Raw genomic sequence first — 12,973 nt, 5'->3', positions numbered from 1 at the left:
CTTTCGTTAATCTGAAGAAATCGCTGTTTGCCTGTTTGTTTGTCTGTGACCATGTGCTCAGTGAATCTGAAAGTGAATGGGGGGTGACTTCTTCATTATTGACCAGCTGCTGCACTTGCAGGGTTCTAATGAAAAAAGTGGCAGGGCCTTATTCCCTTTAGATGTGAGTAACCCTTTGGGAATATCTCAACAAAGCTGAAATGTTTACTGCAGAGCATGCAAGGATGCACAAAATCTGATTCGTAATTTAGAGCATCTAAAGCCTCATACATCAGATTATCGAACGATCTGTCGTCCGTTTTTTGGTGCATGCTAGTCTCATATGGAAAGTGAAGAGGTTACTTTCATACGAAAATTCTCGTACGACAGAATTCAACTTCAGAAGTGATGTCATGTGTTGAATTGTTTTGTATGTGTTCTTTCATTTCCGAGCATGCCTAGTCTTGCTCTTATGATTTTTTCGGACAAAAACTGTACTAATTAAATGAAAAACGGACGTTGTGTTCACATACGATAAAAATTTTATAGCCTGCACATCCAGTTTTTGTCGTACGAAAATTCGTAATCTGCTGTCGAAAGAACTATACTAACGATCGGAAAATCGTCAGATCGTTCGTCGGGCAAATCAGTAAGCCAGTCACACAAGCAGAAAATTACATTTCTAGGGGAGGGGGTTCCATAAACCATCTGTGCACAGAACACCTTCAGGTAACCATTTTGCATTTTACAGAAAATTACAGTCCTGCAGTTTGAAAAGGAAAGGTAATTTAATAACATTACAATATGTTGTGTTGCAATTATATATGCTATATTATTACTTTTTAAATTTGCAACATTATTTCCCTATGAAAAGTGGAATTACCCTTTATATTTTTTGCAATTAAAAGTCCTGCTAAGAGTAGATACTGTAAATGCCCCTGTACAATTAACAGGCCCCAATACAGGCCTTCGATCAGCAAGCGACAGAATCCAGGAGAAAAGGCAGTGCCATCTTCCACCAAGTCTTTCAAGTGTTCAGGAAAATTGATTCTTTATTAGGACAGATGGAGAAGAGTCTACATAAACAGTACTGTGTAGCCCAATGGCTCACCTTAATACAGGAGCCTGCCCAATATAACTTCTAAACTTCCCAAATTACACCCTATGCCCATGAGCAAACTTTAGAAGTCAGTAAATCAAGGGGTCAATTAGAGAAGCACACAGTGGTAAGAAAGATAAAGTGGAGTTCCACCAAAAGTGGAAATTCCGCTTTAAGACCTCCTGACCCCCTGACATGCCACATTTGGCATTTCATTTTTTTTTGGGGGGGGGGGGGAGCGGGTACCTAGATTTGACAGGTACGCACTCCCACTTCTGCTCTCCTCTCCTCTCCCCCTCCCACCCTGCAATCTTCTGGGACCCATCAGAGTTCCAAGAAGATTCCCCCGTGCACTTAGGACGTGCAGCGCGACTCGCGCATACGCAGTGCGCACCCAGCTGTGAAGCCGCAAGCGGTCACAGCCAGTTGCCCACACTAGTGATGTTGGCACCGTGGGGAGAAGAGCGAGAGAACCAACACTTTTGCCGGCCGCATCGCTGGATCGTGGGACAGGTGTGTGTGTGTTTATTAAAGTCAGCAGCTACAAAAAGTGTAATAAACACAAAAACGGGTGGAACTCCGCTTTAACCACTTCAAGACCAAGCCTATTTCTGACACTTGTCTACAAGTTAAAATCAGTATTTTTTGCTAGAAAATTGCTTAGCACCCCCAAACATTATCATTTTTTTAGCAAAGACCCCAGAGAATAAAATGGCGGTTGTTGCAATATTTTATGTCACACGGTATTTATGCAGCGGTCTTTCAAACTTAATTCTTTTGTAAAAAAATACATGTCACTGAATTAAAAAAAAAACAAACAACTGTAAAGTTTGCCCAATTTTTTTTGTATATAGATGAAAACGATGTTACGACGGTAAAATAGATACGTAACATATTACGCTTTCAAACTGCACGCACTTGTGGAATGGGGGCAAACTATGGTATGTAAAAATCTCCACAAATCTAGGGTCTAAAAAGACCCCAAACCCCTCCTCTGCCCTTAAAAGTATTCAAAACGCCAAAACACGGCTTTTTTTCAATACTGAGGATTTTTTTTAAATCGGCGCCGCTGGCTGCCAAGTAAACTGGAAGTGACGTTGTGACGTTGCTTCCAGGTTACTACAGGTGAGACCCGATCAAAGCCTATACACGTCCCCTCTCTCTGCTTGTTATAACGACCGAGGGGCTACCGGCTCTAAAAAACAGTATCGGAGTGATGCCTCTAGCTGCAGACATCACCCCGGTACAACTACTTCAATAAAATGACGTACAGGTACGTGATTTCACGTGAAGTGGTTAATGGCAGTTAATAGCAGTAGCCTTGTAGTGTCTAATTTCAGACAGCAGTTTTAACAAAGTTTATCCAAACCCAAAAACAAAAATGTAATACATGACAGTTGACCACTTCTTAGATCAGGTGGCTACATTCCTTTTCTTTGTTCAGAGTTTTTCCGTTATGTTGACCAGGTAATGCTACAGATAATGTCCTAGGGTCAATACACTCACCCACTCACTCTCCCTGCACTGTATTTATAGATGAAGTCATGGTTGTTACCCAGGCTGGATTTCAAGCATGTCTTCCTTGCCTCACCTGTATTACGTAGAGCAGGGTGTCTCGGCCAGGCACCCATGGAACCCTAAGGTTCCTCCAGAGGTAGTTAGGGGTTCCTTGAGCAATGAGCAATTTCTACCTCTCAGATAAGTTCCCACTGACACTATTCAATTTTATAGGTATCTGCAGGGGCGTACCTAGAGCATTTGGCACCCGGGGCGGATCCTATATCTGGCACCCCCCCCCCCCCGGCGTGAAGGCGACGAACCCCACATTGACCCGGCGACCAGGCCCCTCCTCCTCTGCAAAAACTGCGCTGATTGACCTGAGGCGCCAGACAGAAATACATGTAACTGGCATACTTACTGTGTGCTACTGCCAGTGGTGTCACTAGGGTTGGTGTCACCTGGTACAGTAAACCATGGTGTCACTCCCCCCAAAATTTTTTTCCTGTTTTCTGAAAGCGTGCCAAAGATGCAGCATGCAAGACTTTTGGTGCGCTTTCAGAAAGTGCAGAAAAAAAAAATCTATAGGACTGCAGTAATAACCAAGTAAAATGTAGGAAGACCCCCTTTACATTACACAGCCCCCGTACCCCTGGACCCCTTTACAATGCAGACCCCCCCAATAGAACCCCTTTACAATGCAACCCCCCCAATAGAACCCCTCTACAATGCAAACCCCCTATAGAACCCCTTTACAATGCAGACCCCCCCAATAGAACCCCTTTACAATACAACCCCCCAATAGTACCCCTTTACAATACAACCCCCCCCCCCCCCAATAGAACCCTTTACAATACAAACCCCCCCCCCCCCATAGAACCCCTCTAAAATGCAGACCCCCCCCAATAGAACCCCTTTACAATGCAGACAACTCCCCCCCCCCCAATAAAACCCCTCTACAATGCAGACACCCCCCAATAGAACCCCTTTATAATGCAGACACCCCCCAATAGAACCCCTTTACAATGTAGACAACCCCCCCCCCCCAATAAAACCCCTCTATAATGAAGACCCCCCCCCATAGAACCCCTTTACAATGTAGACAACCCCCCCTCCAATAAAACTCCATTACAATGAAGACCCCCCCCCCCCCATAAAACCCCTCTACAATGCAGACCCCCCCCCCCAATAAAACCCCTCTACAATGCAGACACCCCCCAATAGAACCCCTTTATAATGCAGACACCCCCCCCCCCAATAGAACCCCTTTACAATGTAGACAACCCCCCCAATAAAACCCCTCTATAATGAAGACCCCCCCATAGAACCCCTTTACAATGTAGACAACCCCCCCTCCAATGAAACTCCTTTACAATGAAGACCCCCCCCCCATAAAACCCCTCTACAATGCAAACCCCCCCCCCCCCCCCCCCAATAAAACCCCTCTACAATGCAGACACCCCCCAATAGAACCCCTTTATAATGCAGACCCCAGCAATAAAACCCCTCTATAATGCAGACACCCCCCCCCAATAAAACCCCTCTATAATGCAGACACCCCCCCCCATAGAACCCCTTTACAATGTAGACAACCCCCTTACAATGGAGACCCCCCTCCCCCCCAATATAACAACTTTAAAATACAATTGCGCGCCCCCCCCCCCCCCTTACCTTATGAGGAGCAGAGAAGAAAAGCAGAGAGGGAGGAACTGTTCAAAGAGAATGGGAGAGAGGCTCACGAGCCCTGCATACACAGCGGTCAGCTGGAAATGCCGAAGTTAAATGTGCTTAGTAGTTAATGAGCCATGATTGGTTGCTAGGCGGTCCAATCAACCAATCACCTTCTCATTATCTAGCACACTTAACTCCGGCATTTCCCGCAGTGTATGCAGGGCTCGTGAGCGAAATGAGTCTCTCTCCCTGTCTCTGCTATACAGTTTCTCCTCCGGCGGCCGGCCCCGGGTGTCACCGTGGTGCTCGCTGACACCCCCCTAATGTGTGGCACCCGGGGCGGACCGCCCCCCCGCCCCCCCTATTGGTACGCCACTGGGTATCTGTTAGGGGGGTCATTCTTCCCAATGACCACAAGTGTAAGAAGTATTCTTCTCATTGACCCTCACATTAAAGGGATTGTAAAAGGCAGCAGTTTTTTTTTTTTTATCCTATTGCATTTTATGCATGAAGATAAAAAAAAAAAAAACCTTCTGTGTGCAGCAGCCCCCTTCATACTTACCCCAGCCATCTTTATATAGCGATGTTGCAGTCTGATTGTCTCCCGCTGCTGTCAATTAAAGTCAGTGAGCTTATCAGGAGAGAGATGGGGTGGGGCGGGGCCAGGTCACCGCTCTGTGACTGAATGGACACAGGAAGCTAGGACTCGGCTCGGTGCCCCCACAGCAAGCTTCTTGAATGAACACAGGGAGCTACGACTTGGCTCAGGTAACCCCCAACAGCAAGCTTCTTGAATGAACACAGGGAGCTAGGACTCGGCTCGAGTGCCCCCACAGCAAGCTTCTTGAATGAACACAGGGAGCTAGGACTCGGCTCGAGCGCCCCCACAGCAAGCTTCTTGAATGAACACAGGGAGCTAGGACTCGGCTCGAGTGCCCCCACAGCAAGCTTCTTGAATGAACACAGGGAGCTAGGACTCGGCTCGAGTGCCCCCACAGCAAGCTTCTTGAATGAACACAGGGAGCTAGGACTCAGCTCAGGTAACCCCAACATCAAGCTTCTTGAATGAACACAGGGAGCTAGGACTCGGCTCAGGTGCCCCCACAGCAAGCTTCTTGTATGAACACAGGGAGCTAGGACTCGGCTCAGGTGACCTCAGAGCAAGCTTCTTGAATGATCACAGGGAGCTAGGACTCGGCTCAGGTGCCCCCACAGCAAGCTTCTGGAATGAACACAGCTTCTTGCTGTGGGGGCACTCAACAGGAGAGGAGGGATCTGAGAAGAGGAGAATCCAGGCCTTTACAATTACTTTAACGTATCGTGAGTTGAAGACAAAGAAACTGCCCACATCTAAGATGGCGTCGCCCACAGCACACCATGAGGCTAGGGACCAACACAGGAAGGCCTCAGAAACCACAACAGGGACTAGCAAGTCCAAGGTACCATGTCACCCCTACCCCCCCATAAGCGCCAGAGCACACTCCGCATGGACAGGGAGAGGGAAGGATACACAGACCAGGTAACGGGAAGACCAGGGAGATCTCTTGGGAGGCACAAATTCCATTATCCCCAGGGGAGGGCCTACATCCCCCCAAGGCAGGGAGGGGCAAGGGGCATATTTACTCACCATATCATGGACCGGGTGGGCTCTGCTCCGGGCAGACTGGCTCCCACCCAAAGTGGGGGTGCTGCCAGCCGATGGGTACACTGCGACTCAGGGCGTTTCCAGGTCGATGCGTTCCGGCGAGGCATCTGCTCGCAGGCTCTTCCCCCTCCGGACCAGGGGGCACGGTAGTGGCTAGGCCTAGGTCAGAACTATAACCTTCTCAGGCTCGTAGGCCAGACTGGATCTAGATTATCCAGTGCAAAGCCCCAGCAGGCATCGTTGCTTGTAGATCGCCATGAAATTCTTCCCTGAACACTAGCTAGCAAGTGGGTAAAGAGAAATAAACGAAAATATTCTGAGAAGAATAAAAAAACTGAGACCGGTGTCCCAGCAGGAAACCTAGGTCCTATTCCTTCTCTAGGCAGAAACAAATTGATGTGCTGCATAGTGCAGTGGGGGTTTAGGTCTAGGGGACAGCCCATGGGCGTGTGTATTAAAATTTTAACTGCCTAGACTAATCCTGATAGGAGGAGCATAAACCCACTCAGCTCATGGAGATGAGGCTGCATCTGTCGATGGACGACAGGAAAAGTTATTTTTTTGCCCTGTTTTCGGATCGTGTGTACGGGCCATAAGAACTAGAGCAATTGTTACATTTCTATTAAGAGTCTACCGATTTTTCCGATCTAAGGTTGACAAGAAACGCCAAGGTGGTCTTTCACCAAGACCACGTTTTACGAAGAGGGGGAGCGGACGGGCCGCTTGCTGTCTCGTTTGGTGGGAGCGCGCCCCTCAGTTCCCCCCAAAGGAGCACTTAGGTTACCAAAAGGACGACTGGTGAATAGGCAGGAAGAAATTATGGCGGAACTTACTAGATTCTACACTGACATTTATTCTACAAGGGCAACGTACAATTCAGAGGAGTTGCAGGAGTATTTAGGTACCATACCATTACCGAGACTCACGGCCGAACAACGGGAGGGGCTAGAGGCACCCATTACGGAGGAGGAGTTGGTGGAGGCGTTGGCCCTCATCCCGGGAGCCAAGGCGCCTGGGGAGGATGGCCTCCCCGTGGAGGTTTATCAAACCTTCTCGGGGCTGCTGATGCCGAAGTTGCTGGAGGTGTTCCGGACGGCTAGAGAGGCTGGGGCGCTTCCGGAGTCCATGTCTAGGGCGAGCATTGTGCTTCTGCTTAAACCCGGGAAGTCGCCCACGGACCCGGGATCATACAGACCCATTTCATTGCTCCAGGCAGACGTCAAATTGTTGGCCAAGGTTTTAGCAAGGCCGGTGAATTCAGTGATCACTCATTATTCATGAGGATCAGGCGGGTTTCATGCCCAATAGGTCCACGGCCCTTAATCTTAGACGACTGTTTGTTGCGATTCAAACGCCGGCGGATAATGTGGGAGAAAGAGCGCTGCGGTCCTTGGACGCCAACAAGGCGTTTGACAGTGTGGAATGGGGATATCTGTGGGCGGTGATGGAGGCGTTTGGGTTTGGCCCAGTGTTTCTATCATGGGTGCGACTGCTATACCATCAACCTTGGGCATCGATACGAGAGGGAGGTAGGACATCTGAGGGCTTCAGCCTAGGTAGGGGAACGAGGCGGGGCTGCCCACTTTCCCCTTTGTTATTCGCACTTGCAATTGAGCCCCTTGCGACACGTATCAGACACAGGGACTCCATAGTGGGTTTCAAGTACGGCCCTCTCCAGGACAAAATACTTTTATATGCGGATGACATGCTACTGACATTGGGGGACACGGGGGGATCCCTACGGGCGGTTATGTCTGAGATCACAGAGTTTGGGAGGTTTTCGGGCCTCACCATAAATTGGTCCAAATCGGCGCTGCTGCACCTGGATGCGGACGCTGCTCAGCCGGTGGGCTCTCACTGCCCGGTCCCGGTGGTTGAGAAGTTTAAGTATCTGGGGGTGGTGGTATCGGCGGACCCGAATCAATATAGTGTGCTCAACATTAGCCCTCTTCTTACGCAGTTCCGGGATAAAATTAGGATCGGGACTAAGCTCTGGCTCTCCCTGGCGGGACGGGTAAACCTTATCAAAATGATCTTGATGCCTCAACTGTTATACTTCCTGTACAATTCCCCGATTGTTATTACCCTGAAAACTTTTCGTATTGTAAATACCCTCTTTCGCTCCTTGCTGTGGAAGGGAAAGGCGGCTAGAATCCGCTTGGAACTACTGCAGAAGCCCAGAGATGGGGCGGGGGGGGGGGGGTAGCCTTGCCCTGTCCAACCCCTGGTTGTACTATCTGGCGTCCCAGCTGCAGCACCTGGTGGGCGTGCTGTCGGGGGCTCCAGCTGGTGCAGCGTTGGTAGTTATGCAGGAATTTACAGGGACATCTGGGGTACCGGAGGGACTGGAGGCACAGCTGTTTACCAAACCCAATCGGCGATACCGACGTATCGCCTCTTACAGAAGGTATGGGATAAGACGAAACAAATGCAACAAGTGACGGGGTATACCAAATTCAGTCCGATCTGGGGTAACCGCGCCTACCCAGAGTTGTGCAAATTAGATCAGGCGGACAGATGGCGGGCTTTGGGGGTGACTCATTTGCGGCACATCCTCCGCGGAGGGGTCCTGCTACCATTTGCGCAATTACAGGAGCGATTCTCCTTACCCGACCACACGAAATTCTACTACCTACAGTTACAACATGCGCTGCGGGCTCAGGTTGCCACGGGACAGCTCCACCTGTCCCCTACTCCTATATTCTATCTTATGGAACAGTTTACTGACACCAAAGGGTTCATTTCTAGCTGCTATTCCGCCCTGCTGAGCGCATACTTAGAAAAATACCCTAGCAAGGCCTGTGATCACTGGAGCACTGATGTGGGGGAGATCCCGGGTGAGCAGTGGGAGGAGGCCTTAGAATCAGTCCGCACGTGTTCTTTGAATGTTTTGCATCAGGTGTCTCAATTATACATATTACTTAGGGTCCACCACACTCCTCTGAAACTGTACTCTATGGGTGTCCGTGACGACGATATATGCGGCCGTTGCCAAAGGGAGGTGGGTGACTTGATTCACCTGTTGTGGCGTTGTCCAAAGCTGCACAGGTACTGGACTGAGGTGCACTCTGCTATTAATAGTACCCTGGGGATAGATGTGCCTGGGGACCCTAAACACTGCCTTCTGGGCATTCTAGACCAACATGTGGAAGACAGATATCTGAGGGAGGCGGCCTCCCGCACCCTGTTCCAGGCTCGCTTACTTATATTGCGATTATGGACTGCGCCTGAACCTCCGACCTTTCGGATGTGGCTAGAGCAAATGGGGGGCACTCTCAGAATGGAAAAGGTTATTTACCAACATAGGGGATCATCACAAAAATTCTCTAAAATATGGGGTGCTTGGTTGAATTGTCCGGGAATGGCCCCTACTGACTGCATCCTAGACCGTTTACTGTCTTAAATGTGTAAATATGGGTTGGGGTTGCTGGAGGATGATTGCTTGATACTTTGGGGGTGGATTGGAGGGCCGTGATAATGATACTGTTTCAGGCACTTTTGTTGGGGGTTGTCTGCTTCAAGGGGGGCTGTGGTGTATTTGTTATGCACACTATTTTTATGAGGTGATGGTGATTTCATGTTACTATGCCTGTACAGCGTATTGCAGTTTTACTGTGGTGTTGTGATTTTCTCTCAATAAAGATGTTTTCTGATTTAAAAAAAAGAGTCTACCGATTTTGGCGATTTAGCAATACCTTTATCACTTAAAGTAGGAAAAAACTTCCCCAAGTTTACAAGTTTTTCGTCAAGTGAATTCAGACCTTCCAAAATACAAGATAATTCACACCGGTAGGGCCAGGATATGGCAAACCTGGATGGACTCGTCTGCAGTTTAGTTGTCGGACTCTTCCCACCATGAATGTTATTGTAGCCCTTGGGCACAGACCTATGGGTACCAGTCTCCCACTTCAGTCCAGTGCTAATATATGTACATCCCTGCTTAAAGAGAGGAGAGAGCAGTGTATACATGTTGTGAATGTTTGCGTGAGTGATTCGTAGTGCAGCGTTTTGTATCTTTATTGTTTAGGCTCTACGCAGCCTAGATGTATATGCCTAGACACAACTATTACTGTTTTCATGCAACAACTGCAGAAAAGAAACAGCTTATAAAGTAGAAGAAAAACATTTTTGCAAGACAAATTCACAAAAAAAAAAAATTATATATTATATATATATATATATATATATATATATATATATATATATATATATATATATATATATATATATATATTTTTTTTTTTTTTTTTTTATTTTCTTTCTTGAAAATTATTGTTGGGTATTAAACCCAAAACCAAAAAATTTAATATATTGCAGCTTATATGTTAGATGTAGTGGCTACATTCAATGTATTTTTCCCCCTCTGTTTTCCCCTGGTGATCTGGCCAGTAACAGACCTTCTGTATTAAAGTGCACCCACTCTGAATGAATGAGCACAGCAGATAGCGGCATTGTCAGGTTGGGGGGGACCAAACTCCAGCTCACACTTTATAAGCAGTTACAGCTTTTGGATTAAAGGTTTACATTTAAAAAAACTGATCACTGTAAGCACTCCTACCAGGGTTAAGTGGTTTGTCTTATCCCTCTAACTGATACATGCCAGAGAGCTTGTTCTTTTGATAAACAACAGACTTACTGGCCAGATCACCAGCTGAAAGCTAATGCAGTCATCACCTCTAAAAGTAGGTAGGCTTTAATATAATAAATGTTTGCTTTTTAGTTTAATACAGCTCTAGGCTCGGTTTACATAACTACAATGCAACTTTAATGCGATTTACTGTGTAATTATGCGGTGCGCCTATCTTGAATCTGAACAATGTTTATAAACTGATCTGCCGATTTGTATTTTTTTTTTTTTTTGAGAGCAGAAGCTATTACAGCAGCTGTATCTACACAGCAACTTTGATTTCCACAGTTGTGATTTTCCAGCAAGCCGGAGGGGGCAGAGGTGCAGAAAAACAGGAGTAACTACAGGGGTACTGTGTATTTATTACTTTTTATTGGATGCGTGTAGTCAGTCCAGTGTGCACAACTGGCCAGGTATGTCCTGCAAAGGAAGAAACCACACAGAGAAATAAAAGTTTGCAGTATGGCTCCTTACCTGTAAAGGGTGTTAAAAGCCTTTTCACAACCCTGTACGTCACATTCAAATGGCTTTTCCTTCGTGTGCACACGTACATGGATTTTGAGGCTATAAGATGTAAGAAATGCTTTCCCACAACCCTCTTGATTGCAGACAAACGTGTACTCCCCTCTGTGTGTTTTCTGGTGTGTGCGCAGATTTCCAGCAGTACTGTACGTTCTTAGGCAGCCTTCAAATGTACACTGGTACCGCTTTACCTGTAATACAGCATAACAAGTTATTAACCTCTCTCCCAAGTTACTTCTTTCCTTCTCTCAAAAAAAAGGTAAATGAATGATGCCCTAAAAAATGACTAAATATGGAATTGTAGAAGTCCTCTCCAAGAGCTAAAAGTAGATCCAAACCATACCTGGATGGCATTTAGGTGGGTAAAATCGTTGTAAACCCTAACATATACCAAGGGAAGTGACTGACCTCAGGTGATGCAAAGAGATGAAACAAATCCTTCTAACTTGATGTCCAGTATGGTCGACTCTAACAAGGCACCCCATCCTCCCTCCTTTCTTCCTCCTTTTATTCCTTTTCCTCTATATTTAGACATCTATGGTGTCTAATCTTTCTTGGAAATGTTTCTTGGTATGCTATGAAAGTTAGGTACAACCAGTGTGGGGAAGAGGCATGGGGTCCTATATAACGTTACGCCGACATCCTACTCCCCCACCCCCTATGGGTTCCGTAAATATTAGTTAGTGCCCTTTTCTTTTTTCCTTGTTCTCTCAGTATGGTTTGTAGTTTAGGTCTCTCTAGAGCGGGTTTCTCAACCAGGGTTCCACAGAACCCTGGGGTTCCTCCAGAGGTTACTAGGGATTCCTTGAGGAACGAGCAAATACTGACTCTCAGATGAATTCCCAATGACACCATTGATCTTTTTAGCTATCTGTAAGGGGGGAATTCTTCCCAAAGACCACAAGTTTAAGGAGCATTCTTCCCACCGACCATCACACAAATGTATCATGAGTTATAAATATAGTAGAAAAAATTAATTGATACAACTAATTTGTTCAATGAAAGGAAGTATAAAGCCGACTTTATAGGCACATGTCAAGCAGGCAAAATTCATTTGTTAAAAAACATATATTTTATTGAACATATATTAAAATAATAGTCCAAATGAGAAAGGACAAGACATAACATACACAGTTAGAATGTTAAAAATTCACATTTTCTATGAATCAAATTTGAGTGTACATATATTTTCGTAGTTACATATGGTAGATAATATGGTAGTAGTCTGAAGAGGTCGACGCGTTTCACCTTAGCTTCTTCTGGACCTCAGACGTATATGTGTTTTCTTTTAGTAAAGACAAAAACACGTAATTAGTGCCAACATATACATATGTGATCTCTTAACATAGTATTTCTTTTAGCGTAAATGCTACAAAACACACCTCTCAAAATTGTAGAAAATTGTGCACTTCGTGGCCGTCCACACCCCAATATAGGAAAGTGGGGGGCGGGAAAAGAGAAGAAGCTAAGGCGAAACGCGTCGACCTCTTCAGACTAGTACCATATTATCTACCATATGTAACTACGAAAATATATGTACACTCAAATTTGATTCATAGAAAATGTGAATTTTTAACATATTCTGTGTATGTTATGTCTTGTCCTTTCTCATTTGGACTATTATTTTAATATATGTTCAATAAAATATATGTTTTTTAACAAATGAATTTTGCCTGCTTGACATGTGCCTATAAAGTCCGCTTTATACTTCCTTTCATTGAACAAATTAGTTGTATCAATGAATTTTTTTTCTTCTAGTCAATAGGATTATGGCACACAAGGGATAGCTCAAAATCTCTTTTCCTTTTTATAAATATAGTAATTTTTAGCAGGAGTTCCAAGACCAGAAGGTTATTTCTAGGGTTCCACTGTGTTGAAAAGGTTCAGAATGGCTGTTCTAGGAGGTTCTACTTCACAATGTAGGAATTATTTG

At 46.0% G+C, this 12,973-nt stretch overlaps 1 protein-coding gene across 1 annotated transcript in view; it reads right to left on the bottom strand.

Annotated features, from left to right (window-relative positions):
• Positions 1-12,973, bottom strand: part of MTF1 (metal regulatory transcription factor 1) — an 81,517-nt gene that overhangs the window by 30,689 nt on the left and 37,855 nt on the right. The window contains exon 2 of the mRNA XM_082245359.1: positions 10,993-11,231. Coding sequence (XP_082101485.1) covers positions 10,993-11,231 — 239 coding nt within the window. The remainder of the gene's footprint in view (positions 1-10,992; positions 11,232-12,973) is intronic.

The sequence above is a fragment of the Pelophylax lessonae genome (assembly GCF_965119305.1).
Source record: "Pelophylax lessonae genome assembly, chromosome: 2".
NCBI classification, from domain to species: domain Eukaryota; kingdom Metazoa; phylum Chordata; class Amphibia; order Anura; family Ranidae; genus Pelophylax; species Pelophylax lessonae.
This window is presented reverse-complemented; position numbering and strand designations above follow the sequence as displayed.